This window comes from Macrobrachium nipponense, chromosome 14, assembly GCF_015104395.2.
Source record: "Macrobrachium nipponense isolate FS-2020 chromosome 14, ASM1510439v2, whole genome shotgun sequence".
Classification (NCBI taxonomy): Eukaryota; Metazoa; Arthropoda; class Malacostraca; order Decapoda; family Palaemonidae; genus Macrobrachium; species Macrobrachium nipponense.
In genome coordinates, this window is record NC_087207.1 from 86,832,323 (window position 1) to 86,846,085 (window position 13,763).

At 37.5% G+C, this 13,763-nt stretch overlaps 1 protein-coding gene across 1 annotated transcript; it reads left to right on the forward strand.

Moving 5' to 3' along the window:
• The first annotated feature begins 10,894 nt into the window (after nucleotides 1–10,894).
• Nucleotides 10,895–13,492, forward strand: LOC135226337 (uncharacterized). The gene is made up of 2 exons (XM_064265768.1): nucleotides 10,895–11,040; nucleotides 12,664–13,492. Exons 1-2 carry the CDS (start codon nucleotides 11,014–11,016, stop codon nucleotides 13,201–13,203), a joined length of 567 nt encoding a protein of 188 aa, XP_064121838.1. The 5' UTR covers nucleotides 10,895–11,013; the 3' UTR covers nucleotides 13,204–13,492.
• The last annotated feature ends 271 nt before the right edge of the window (nucleotides 13,493–13,763 follow it).

Genomic DNA, 13,763 nt, shown 5'->3' on the forward strand with positions numbered 1-13,763 from the left:
AAAGGTAGTTCAGAGCTTAGGCTGCCTCTTCTTTCATAATAGTATTCATCACTATTTTTCCTATGCAATTGAGCAGAGAGACAATGAACTTCTTGTCCACTTTGCCAGTGTATGTGAGCTGCATACTATTTTCAGTTTTAAAAAGGCTTATGCTAACCTAATCCAGATTGGAGCCCTTAGGATGAAGGGAAAAGTAATATGAAGTGTTACTATATATATGTACATTTGTCAACTGTTTTTTGTCAGTTGGATTTCGTAGATTAAGTAGCTACAATAGAAAATTGATGTGCTTGAGGTATAAGGTGTGAAAGTGGAAAATTTTCCTGAGAAATAATTTATTTTCTCAAGAAAATATGAATTTCATTGTTTATAAATCATGTCTAATTTTGAGAACCTAGGGTTGAAGAGGGGCCAAAATTCCATTTTGTATTAGTTGTAAGCTAATTTTAAGAATAAATTGTGTCAAGAACTTTTGTCTGGATAGCCTTACATATTTTCACTTTAAATTATCTGCCTTTGCTTTAATTGTTGCTTTAATTCTCATTTGGTTGCAACAGAGGATGGAAAGCAACACTAGAGAGAGAAAGCAGTAATGGAGGTCAAGTAAAAAGACTAAACCGAGGGTAGAGCTGGGGGCTTAAGGGATGCTGCAGACAACCTGTAGTAATGCCCAGGTAAAATTACCCCACCCTCCCCATAGGGTTCAACAAATACTGCATCCTTAGGGCATTGCAGCTACATAAAAACATCTAGGTACCTTTTTTTTCTTCAAACAACCCATTGCATAAACAATAGATGAAAACCTTCACTGTCATCGTCTTTCCCAGAGAACTAAGAAAATGAACAAAATACCTACTGTGCAGTATGGAGGTCCAGTGGTAAATGTGTCTTGTACACTACATCTATTGAAGTATGTTGAAGAACTATTCTAGTGCATCGATCTGAAAGTCAAAATACCCAAGCTACGCTAAGGAACCTTTTAATTTTGTTCAGGGTTTAACAGGCAGCATCTGCTTCTATAAATAGGATGTTTTAAATCTGCTAGATTGAACTGCAAACCCAACCAAGTATTTCACTACACTTATGTAAGTTTAGAAAATTATGGCTCTGGCTTCACCCTTTAGGGTAAACTGCCTATAGAGTAACCTCTCCTGAATGCTGTCAACAGTGCTAAAGCTCTGTCTGACAGTGCTAGTGGATTTGATCTGGTTGCCCAGCCAAATGTTTGTTGGGTCACTCAAGGTCACATAAGACACATTGCTTTAGGTTATTTTAAATGAGGAAGTGTCTCATTAACTTTTGTTAGAGAGGGTGGAAAGTCAGAAAGAAGAAAGGGAATATGGACGGAGGTACATTAAAAAGGAACAAAGGAAGTTGTAGCTAGGGGCCAAAGGGACACTGCAAAGGACCTTAAGTAATGCCTACATTGCACCATGGGAAGCATTACTTACTTATTTTTTTTACAGCATCCCTTCAGCCTCTAGCTGTAACCCCTTTCATTCTTTTTACTATACTTCTGTTAACATTTTCTCTTCCATATTGTGGTGGCATTTAGAAGTTTGGGTTTGTGTGATTACGTTTGTGGTTTGAAAATCATTACATTGTTACATTTATGTTTTACTATATTTTGTGTGTTTGTTAGTTTATGATTGTCTGAATATTGAATTTTTTTTATCTTTTCCTTGCAGTTTGCTTATGTGTGTTAAGGTAGAGCGATGGGGCTCCCCTTCACCTGAGCTGTGTGAGCCTTCAGCTGTAATAGGATAGTACAGAGAGCAAGAAATAAAAGGAGCGCAAACCTAAGAACGGAAATTTTCCTTCAAAGGACAGGGGATCAGAATATTAGGACGATGAAACGACAGCGAAAGAACTTCTCTGAAGAAAGAGACAATTGGAAGAGTAGTTGGAAACAGAGAGATAAGGTAGAGGAGTGAGAACATAGGGAGAGAATGTGAAGCTGCCAGATTGCAGAAAAAAAAGCACTTTGTCAGGCCACTGCCGAGTTGTTCATAAACAGTCTGCTAAACTCTTGGGGCTCAATTGATGGTTGTGTACTTTCCCATGAAAGCATTTGCTCTTGCGATTTGAGATTCTCAGAACTTAACTCAGGTGAAAGATATTGGGGAGCGAGAGTGTGTGACATTGTTATTTATTTTGGACAAGATATGTTTATGATTGTATGTTGGTCGCTGTAGTATTAAGATTGAAGAATTATGTGAAAGTTCTTTTTGATGGTCGTTGCAGTATTAAGATCGATAGATTAAGTTAAGGTTCTTTTGATGTTTGTTGTATTAATAAGGTTAATAAATTAGGATAGGTGGACCAGTATTCTTTACCCTCTAAATCTGTTCCCATTATCTGTTCTCTCCTAACAGTTGCTGGTTGCAATACTTTAGCTGGGTGGTAAAAACTACATTAAAAATGGCCAAAAATATCTAAAATCTTTATAGAACAGCTAGGCAAAGCACCACATTGAGTCAGTTTAAGATATGATACTCTAGGTTAGGGCTTGGTTAAGGGACCCTGAGTGGGGTTAAGGCACAATGGCCTAGGTTAGACTAGGTTATGGGACCCTAAGCCAGGTTAAGGCAGTGGTTCTCATGAAGGGGCCCATACACGTTAAAAAAAAGCGTCAACATTTCGCATCAAAATTTCGATATCAAAATTTTGATGCAAAATTTGAGTGTGTGTAGGACGTTTTGATGTCAAAAAAAGATTTGAAGCAAAATTTTGATTGATCAAATCCGTTTGATATTTTTTGATGAGTCGTCAAATTTTTGGTGCGTGTGTGGGCTCCTGTCAAAATTTTGATCAAACTTTTTAGTTCGCAGGCGACTGACGAGGAGATAAGTTCGCCATGTCTGTGAAGAAGGAGGCCGAAAAGAAATTTTTGATTGAAGTTTTAGGAGCGTAGAGCCAATGCTATTTTTATCGCTAAATTAACCATCACTGAACAACATATTTCTAAATATTTCTATTTTGAGGGTTATTGTAGTTGAAGCACAGAATTTTTCAATCTAATTCGTATATAAATATTTTGAAAGCCAACTATAATTTGATTAAAAAAACCATCCAACAGTCAGTATTTTTCATACATAAAATACCTATTAATTCTCTCATTACAAACAAAGATAAAGCCTAACGTTCTAACTTATATGAAGTACAGAATTTTGCAGAAAAAAATCGTGTAATTTAATCTGTATATAGCTGACATAAAGGAAAGTCAGGTACAACATTCAAAAAATGTATTCCCTTACTGAACGATCAGTAATTCACATACTAGATAAACAAGTATGCATGTCCATTTTTCTTTGACAAGAAGAATTAGATGTAATTTTATGTTAAGTAACCTATAAATTGTTATGAAAAACTACTGCGCAGAGTTTTTGACGTTACAAAAACCCTAGTCTAGTAATTTTCCCGTTTTAAAAACCAGTCTTTTTATCATTTCCGACGTTTACCAGGAGGTTTATCAGAGTCCAATGCCAACACTAGTGCTATGGCCACTGAATTTTGATGGGAAAAACGCCTAAACGTGTGTGGGCAATATATGCATCAAAATTTTGTATCAAAGTTACACCTCAATATTTTGATGCAAAATTTTGACGCTTTTTTTGAACGCGTATGGGCCCCTTACACAAGATAAATTTTGATGGGTTGCAGGGACACAGGAAAATTAGCATGCATTCGGTGAATTTAAGTTATTTAACTGAATTCTTCTTTTAACCACAAATTACTTATGAGAATGAAAAACAGTGCCATGAATTCTATTAGTTTAGTTTTGTGAAAGGGAAAAGCAGTGCCATGGAACCCACTAATATAGTTTCGTGAATGAAAAGCTGTACATAAACATTATTTTTTTTCCAAATTACTCATGTGAATGAAAAGCAGTGTCATGGATTCTATTAATTTAGTTTTACGAATGAAAAGCAGTGCCACGGATTCTATTAATTTAGTTTTTTGAATGAAAAGCAGTGCTATGAATCCTTTTAGTTTAGTTTTGTGAATGAAAAGCAGTGCCATGAATCCTTTTAGTTTAGTTTTGTGAAAGGGAAAAGCAGTACCATGGATTCCATTAATTTAGTTTTGTTAATGAAAATCTGTAGATAAAACATTATTTTTTTCCACATTACATATGTGAATAAAAAGCAGTGCTATGGATTCTATTAATTTAGTTTTGTGAATGAAAAGCAGTGCCATGAATCCTACTATTAGTTTAGTTTTGTGAAAGGGAAAAGCAGTGCCATGGATCCCACTAATTTTGTTTTGTGAATGAAAAGCTGAACATAAAAATTTTTTCCAAAATAAAATGTATATATCACTGTACATTTTCTTTCCCTATCCTTTACTTTTAATGGACTCGGCGTCGGGTTAGGAAACAATGCCCTAGATTAGGCAAGGTTAAGGGACCCAGAGTCGGGTTAGGGAGCAGTGCTCTTGGTTAGGCAAGGTTATGGGACCCAGTGTTGGATTAGGGCACAGCGGCCTTCAACAACAGGCTGTAAAAAAGGTGACCTTGTAAAAAATTCAGTCTATAAATTAATCCGCATAAACTAGGCCTATCAAAACTAAATGAAAAAAAATTCTAATGGCTTCGGATGAATTCCCAAAAATTAGCGTCTCATGAATTCATGGCTTAATTCAATATGAAAATGACCACACACTAAATATTCACAACTGACAACTCAACTGCCGAATTTGCACATCAATAAATATAGATTTAATTAGCTACAGCCTTTGACAATATAATTAAAAAACGACATTCGATTTACAAAATACACTGAACCTTTTTAACATCATAACACCCATAATTAACATTAAAATGTCTCTGAATAGTAGTTCGATGGAAATATGTAGGCTTGATATATTAAACCTAGGCTATCCTAAGGTCTATTGCTATTATAATATTTTAATTTTAAATATCTATTAATTTGATTTAACAAAGCTCAACAACATTTTAACATAATTCTAACAAAATTAATTAGGGTAAGGTTAAAATGCCATAAAATATTAAATCAATTTATAGAACTATGTTAAAATGTCTATCATAGGCATAAAATTAACAATTTAAATGTTAAAAATCATATTATCTAATAGTAACACATGTACTGATTAACGACCGTTTTCAACCTTGGGCTTTACTTAGCCTATCCCTTGGATGAATGGCTAGTTTACCGGGCAACCCTGTTTTCGACCAGTTTTCTAATCATAACCTACTGCTAGATGGTAGTAAGCTCTGACAAGAAAACTGGTGGAGGCATACACAAAGAAAATGGCGACGAGACGAAAACTAATAAAAAAAAAAAGAAGAAAAAAAAAAAAGAGAGAATTAGCTGTGTTTTTTTGCACATTCCTGATCTCAGTTTCAGCGTGGTGGAATGGCACTTCGTGCCTTATTTGCATTTTAAAAGATTCTTGGCAAGCATAGCTATGCTCTGGCAAGCGGGAATTTTTGCGCTGCGCACGCTTGCCACAGGGGTGACAGAGGACAAAATTTTACTTCTAACCTCTAGTTATCGACGATGCAGTGGCAAATTGAACATGAGACGGATGGGAAGACGCCATGCTAACGGTTTGACTTTTGTGCTAGAATGAGGGTCAGGTCGCGTTGGGTCGATGTCGATGTCAAACTACTTACTTATGCGGAGGGATCTGGTGGTTGCGTGGTTGCCCTGGTAAACTGTAAACAACCTGCCAAAGGCTCCAAGGTGGTTATAAGTAGGGTGGTCGCTTCTGGGGCGAAGGAAGTTAAATGGTCAGTATCTCTTGCCTGCCTAAGCCACGCCCCCTTTACATCAGGGCTGTATGCTGACAGCAGACTTGGAGATGGGTAATAAAATTACAATTCAAGCTGATACACCTAACGTGATCCGAACGATATCGCAAACGTGCAGCGCCGTGCTATAACATAATCGTAAATCATCTGACACGCACGATATTAATGTGATAGATATAACGAAAACTTACCTTGACACTGAGTTACATCTGCCTTCGGCCACTTTTAAACACTGTCTCGATTATATAGTCCTTATGTAACGATTTGTCGTGTATAAACGTTCCGTCTCTTTCGCAATGATTAAAGAAAATTGAGCAACGACTTAGTGGAAGTCACTCTGTAATACTGTGTGCACGACCTGATGTGGGACATTATATAGTTATAGTACCGATCTGCCGTGGTGGTTCTTAAATGTACTCTCCCATTGGTTGGAGAGAAATTTGCGTAGTGACCGATCGCAGTAATTTTGACAATCACCCAGAATAAGTGAGCTAGGGTGGATTTACTAAGCCGGAAACCGCGAGCCCGCTTCTTAGCAGTCACTATGCAGGTCTTACGTAACAAACACTCACTTCATCGTGGCAGGCGTTATTCAACCTGTTCACGTAGGATGCCGGTCTCTTACTTAGGACTTTTTGCCGAAGCCACTTGAGTACCGCGTTTAGCGAGTTCAATGTTCAATTCAAGTTTCAATTATTCTGAGTCGCCTGTAAAACACCACATTCCAATGTTTTTTGCTCGCTAATTAAACGATGTTTATTAAACGCCTCTATTTCGTCTGTGCCAGTCAAGAATGAACAACTTTATGTATGTTAAATTTATTTGATTTATTTAATGCTAACTGAACTCGTTCGCTTAAAAAAAGCTGGTCCGACTTATATTCTTCGAAATTATTTTGCCAGTCTGCCTTGATGATAATTTTCATTTTCTATTGTGTTTGAGCTGAAATATTAGCGACTTTCTCCGGGGAAGTTGTACAGAAATTATGTATGAAAAATCGTAAAGTAACTAAGTCTACGGGAATAACCAGCCTCGTTTCACGGCCAGAAACAGCTCCGTTTCAGGGAATCCCTTCTCACCCCCACCCCCTACAAAGGAGGGAGTTAGGTTGGATGAAACCCCATTACAAACCATCTTAGGGGTCCCCACCATAACCCTGCCAAGTTTCATGCCCTTCTGACCAGCCGTTTGGCCGTGATTGAATGACAGACAGACAGACAGACGGACATTACGCCCATTATAGTATGATTATTAACCATTCCATGCTTCCTCAGGCTTGTAGACTTGCAAAGAAAAACCAACCACGATGCAGATTAAAAGGTCCACGACAAAGGGAAGTCAATGGAATCAACACATTTTTATGAAGAACCACTTTTTAAAAACTCCTTTTGTATGTTGTGATCTATATATGCCATTAGACCGGAGTTCCTATGACAGATCACTTATTAAACTATTATGAGTTTTTTCCTTCGATATTTTGCTGAAGTTTTACTCTGCTTTGAAATGAAAGACGCTACTTTTTCTTCTAAAAGAAAAATAATTGTTTTTCGGTGTATTTCATAAAGGGCAGCACAGACAAGTATGGCGAGGGAGATCCGCGAGCATGAAAGCAAAAATATCCGGTGATCATACAACGATTTTTCTCGGTCCCACTATCTTCCCGTTATTGCATTCAAAAAGCTTTGTTTATTGTGCTCTTACGCAGATGGCCTCCTCCCGGGAGGTAATAGCAGAATAGCTCTGTTTTCTTTTGCAAGAGGAAAGATCTCAGCCATTGTGACTGAGAGCCTCTTCGTTTAGTCTGAATCGCGGTTGAAAGAATTTGGAATAACTGCCCTTTTCTGAATATGCCACTGGAGTAAGCCGTCGGCCATTACTGTGTATGACGCTGTTTGGAAAGGGTTAGTTTATTATGTTATATTACAATGTAAAATCTTTAATGTTATAAAAAACCTACAGACAACTGAGATACAGGAACAAAATTGCTATGTTGGAGAGAGAGAGAGAGAGAGAGAGAGAGAGAGAGAGAGAGAGAGAGAGAGAGAGAGAGAGAGAGAGAGCAATCAAGAATTGAAAGCAATGATGTCATTAGACCGATACTGTACCATGGATCAATCGCTGTTCCAGAGCCCATTTGAACCATTACAGCGAAAGGCCACTGCTGGTCTTGTCGGGGTTTGGGGGGGGGGGGGGTGGGGGGGGGGGGGTGGGGGGGGGGGGGGGGAGGGGGGGGGGGGGGGGGGGGGGGGGGGGGGGGGGGGGGGGGGGGGGGGGGGGGGGTGGGAATAAAATTTTACTTGGATTAGTTGCTTACAAGAACACATTTGTCTTTAAATTTCTTCGCCAGAAACTGGAAGTTCTTAATCAATGCTAATAAGAATATTATATAGGCCTAAGCATTGTATTAATTCATAACAATAAAAATGCGTTTACTTTGACAAATTTTAATAACTACAGAGCAATGAGTCATTTGAAAAGTTGAAGGAAAATTTGTCACCAGTAGAACACGTAACTTCAATTCACCGAATTTGCTGATTGATCTCAGTTTTCACAATTCACTGCTAATATTAGGAAGTTGCTACCTGATTTTTGTTTTGTTTTGTTTCCTGACAGCAAATGTTCCTCAGTAAATGATATTTACGGAGAACAGGAGGGAGACCATTAAACACTAGTAGCCTACTACCATCTTTCACTGTGAGCAAAAGTTATCAGACGAGAGAGAGAGAGAGAGCCTGACCACCATTTTGGTCGAACTCTTGAAAACGAAAGTAAGAAACGATGAACTGGATTTGTTTTGGAGGCTTTCACCGAGGTTCGGTCTATATTGGCCTTTTTGTACCTTGTGAGAGGAAAACTTGCGACTTACTCGGGATATGGACTTACTTAGGCTTGAGTAAACTGTCATCTTCATAATAGGCCCGAACTGGGTTTGGGTCAACACCCGTTTAATCTTTTTATGTCGTTCAATGAACAATATTTGTATCATCAAACACAATAGTTACCGTTGAGGAAAAGGCAAACAGCAGACGTGAAGGAGGATCTTGATCTATTAACCCTCAATGGGGATTTAAATTCCTGACTGACAATCGTCGGAATTCCTCTTAAGAAACTGCTATGAATGGTTTTCAAACGTGACTATAAGATATTTAAAATTAAACCAGCATCCATTGCACATGACTAGCTAAATAACTGCAGTAATTTATTTCTTCAAGCATTCAATGACACCCCCAGCTTGAATGAACTTCGCCTCCCAAGATCCTAATTCCTTCTTCTTATCTCAACTCGAGGAAGTGAAGAAGCATCAGTTGCGGAGAGACGTTCGGATTAGATGGTTTGAGGCAAGATGGAATAACATAAGGTGTGTTCACCGAGGGTTCCGATCGCTAATTTCCCTCTCTCAGTGACGTCACTGGACCACATCGACTGGGCGATGCACTTGTCACTCCGTCAGTTGCATTGTTGCAGTTCACGATTATGGGTGTGTATTCCATATTTGGGTGCACTAATAGTTCCAGACAGTATGGGATTTGTTTTCACAGGTTCCCTAAAGACCCCGAGGAGTCCAAAGTATGGATTAATCCATGTAAAAGTAGTGATAATATTAATTTTAAGGATGCCAGGATTTGTTCTGTCCATTTCCGGACAGAAGATTACGAAAGAAATCTTCAATATGAACTGCTACCACAACTTTACCAGAGAAGTTATCACAGATTAAAGAAAACCGCAGTTCTCTCTTTAAATTTACCTGTTAAGGACGTAAAGTCAGGTATGGTTTAACAATTTGTTTACAATCTCATTAGTGCAATTTTTAGTGATATATCTTTGGTTGATAAGTAGCCTGGTCTAAATTCTTGAAATGAAGTACTAAATTAGATTAGGCCTAGCCTATGCACTGAATGAAGAAATGATCTGATTAAGGCTATCCAATTTTTTTTCTTTGATACTTTCATTTTATGAATGTAAAGCTGATCGAACAGGTGATTAGACCTATGCGTAATGACGTACTTCTGAGTACGTCTTCCTGTGCAGACAATAATTAGGCCTAGACCTTTTATTTTTTTAAGAACCCCACTAAAGGATATCGTGGGGTCAGAGTATAGGACTGAGTTCAAGTGTAGACTGAGGAATTTCTTGTTAGGTAAGAACAACATTTTAAGCAATCACGGTCATAATGTCGCTTCCAATGATGATAACATGCCATGTATGAGCAATACTAGTGTTATGGAACCAGGTAAGTCTTGGGTTTCCAAAACCTCTGAAGAAAGTGACTCCAGTCATGTTGACTTAGACTCTGAATTATGTATCTCTGCTCATCTCTTGATGAGAATTCCTCAGGAAGATCTACCTAATGAGCTGGAGGAAGAGGATTTTGTAGATCTTGGAGTAGAGTCTGAATATGGTATAGAAATTGAAGCCTTAAATTATCTGGGAGGTTATATAGCTCATAAGTACAGAAATAAATATCCTTCCTTAGGATTCCCAGAAATTGAAGGCCTAAACAACGACTGGATCTCCAAAATGAGGAGGAAAGTGCTGTTTAGGCCCAGTCCTCAATTTGTCAGTAATTGAAAGGAAATGGAATAACTTTTTTTTAAATCTTTTCATGGGGAACAGTTGAAACCAGGCGTTGATGGGATTACGAAATTAGTAATATTTTCTTTAGGGAATTAAACATTGATGCTCCAGAGGAAGGTATAAAGTTCTTTATTAGGTGCAAAATACATTTTAGGATGAAGATATTAAATGCTGAAAGGAAGTCAGAATTTCTTAAAAAAAGGTGTAAAGAAAATTTAAAAAATTCTTCAGTACTTTATGGTAAATAAAAGAACAATACGCTAGTGTCAATAAAAGTCTGGAAAGAAATTTTTTTTTTTTTTCATATTCATTTCACCCTCGTTACTTTCGTTATTTGTATTCCAACAAGATTATATTCTGTATGGTAAGGTCTTAAATAACTTGATATAACTGTGTTTTAAGTGATAGAGAGAGAGAGAGAAAGTATTTTCCTGTATGGAAATTGTGAACACCAGCATAGCAACAAATTACAGTCAAAACATACGTAATCATTAAGTGCACTGCTCAGGCGACGCGCACCTGTGATGTCACAGTGCGGGAACCGAGCGACCGACGATCTCACCTTATGTTATTCCATCTTGGTTTGAGGCATCTCCCTTTTGTCGTAAGTTTCGCCTCTGCTCGAGAATACGAAGAATTTGGGTAATAAGATTCACCTAAATATGCAGTCTTTCATGAAGTCAAATAAGGTAATGTAAGTGTTTTAAAATTGGGTTTGTTTACTAAGGCTAAGACTAAGTTTTCAGGGGAGAAGCCAGTCTCCTAGGCCTATTACGCAACCGAAATGTTGCTTATACCAATTGCACATAGCTACATTAAAATTTTCCTTGGTTTGGTAACGTTTAAAGCATGGTGATTTTCAAAATCACCCCATAAATATGAAATTACTTAATATGCCAAATGATAGAATGTTTCACATTCACGAGGGAAACACTGCAGTTCGCCGACAGCTTTTCATTAGGTATGCATGAGTTTTGCAATGCTACCAATCAAGGAGGACAACTTTCCTTATCTGTTGAATTTTTACATATTGCATTAGACATATAGCAAAATGTTAAAAAAAAAACAAAGCTGCCCTTTCAAAAGAACTTTCGCGATGCATAGTGTCCAACTGTAGTGATCATCATCTACACAGTCGAGTAACTGATTCAAGTGACATGAAATGAAACTACGACCAACCAGGAGGGTAAAATGATTATCGAGACGTTGCTGTGGGTTATGAATAGTTACGAAAAGACAGAACATTACTTCAAGAACACTTACTTTTGCGGAAATTTATTGATAAATAAATAAATGACGGAGGCAATAACATGAGACTAATGAAAACTAAGCAACCGATTTAGAATGTGGTTCGATACTAGGCCTATGCATGAAAGACAACGAACCCCGTTTTTGTTGGTATGTGGATTTCAGCTACTAATAGATCAAGATGAATATAACATTTTATAATAGGTTTTATCAATGGTGATAATTACTTAAAGTGACAACAACCACGAAAACCAGTGAAGTGTAACTAGATCTAGGCCAGGGGCCGTGACTTGCACCGTAGTTGTTACGTTCGAGATACCACGATCTGTTACAGCCGTCGTTTAGAGGTTTAGAATGTTTAGAAGGAAGGAAAGCTTAAGAAAAATATTACGGGCTGCTCTATGAGCAAGAGCCCGAGCTGGTATAAGGTCAGCTAAAACAAAAACAACAACCCTAGACTGTTAGTAGATATGAAAAAGAAAGGTTATTTTGTCTCTCAAAGGTGTTTCGTTTGAAGTTACCATTTAAATAAAAATCGTTTTCTGAATTAATTTGTTTCAAATAAATGCATTTCATGTGAATCTTCTATAATTAATAAAAAAAAATTAAATGCATATTTCTTTAAAAGACTTTTATTTTGTCTATTATAAATATTAATTATTTGTTGAATATATTAAGTGGCCCTATAAAATTGTGAGTTTTTGAATGTGGCCCCTGCACTGAAAACACACACACACACACACACACACACACACACACACACACAAGATGGTGTAGCAATTAGTGAGCTATTTTGCTCCTTTCTTAGCCAAAATAATTTGACTTTATTTGAAGTGAAGTGGCTAAACGATTCTCCAAATTTCATGATATCTTTAACTATTTGGCGTTGGTATATACTAGGCCTATTGAGACGAAATTTTTGACAGGGTAAGCCTTATTGCTAACAAACAAAAAAATGATTATGTTCTTTTGTTAGTCTACACAGCTTTCAGAAATGTTACTGAAAATAGTAAATTATACTATGATTTTGAGAATCATGAAATTCATGATTTTCTCTTCTCCAGATTCTCTCAAGAGTGATGGAGCACATACGGGTATCCTGCTCAAGTGACCAGGGGCCGCCCGAGCCAAAGTCTCCAACTCCAAGCGGTTCAGACCAGCAACCGAAGCCGGGGGAGATCGAGGCCGTTACCTTAATGACAGATGAAACTCCTGTGATAGTGGCTTCCATGAGAGGCGGGCATCGTTGCTTAGCCGCTGACAGAAGCGAGTGTGCATTCGTCAAGTATCTCCCAGGACAAGAAGCCTATCCTTTGCCAGTCAGCGAAAGTAAAATCAGCGAAAGTACTGAAAATGGAAAGGTTAGCTCGGGGAGAACACGCACTTACTGCCACAGGACGTTTTCGACTACTTCCAATATAAACAGACACTTACGGCTGGGGCACGGTGTTACACCGAATACCGAGCAGCAGGGTAAATATAGACATAAGAAGATTGCCAATAAACGTATTTTGTGCCTCAGATGTGGGAAGGACTACAAGTTGTGGAAATATTATTCTTGTCACCTCAAACTAGGCCGATGTAATAAGAAGAACGACCAGTGAACAGAACTCTTATTTCGAGGCTACTTCTCGCAACTTTGCGATAATTGGAACATATTTTGGGTCAGTGCCTGAAATGGATCTTTACTTTGGCTCTTGTTTTTCCTTGTTTCTGTTGTTAAAGTATTTAAATGTCATTCGTCAGGGATCTCAAAGAACAACGTGTTCTGTTTTTTATATCTTTCACATTATTTCCTGATGATAGTTAAGCGATGGATTCTACAAGATCACTTTTAACTTACGGGCAAGGTGCTGACAAAGTATGCCATTATTCATTTACATTATTGCTTTTGTATATTCGTTATCGTACATGTAGTTATATTATGGTTAGCATATTATTTGACCACAACTATTGTGCTTTAAATATTCAAAATAAATATTTAAACATTCAAATGTAAATCCAATGTTTTTATGTTCAGCAATGTTAGTATATACAAAGTTATAGTTGTTGACGTGACATATCATACAAAAGTGAGACAATAATCTCAGATGTCTTATCTAAAAAATGGTTTCTAAATAAAAATTTATTTTTATATTAAACTGAGTTTTTTCTTTTTTTGAGG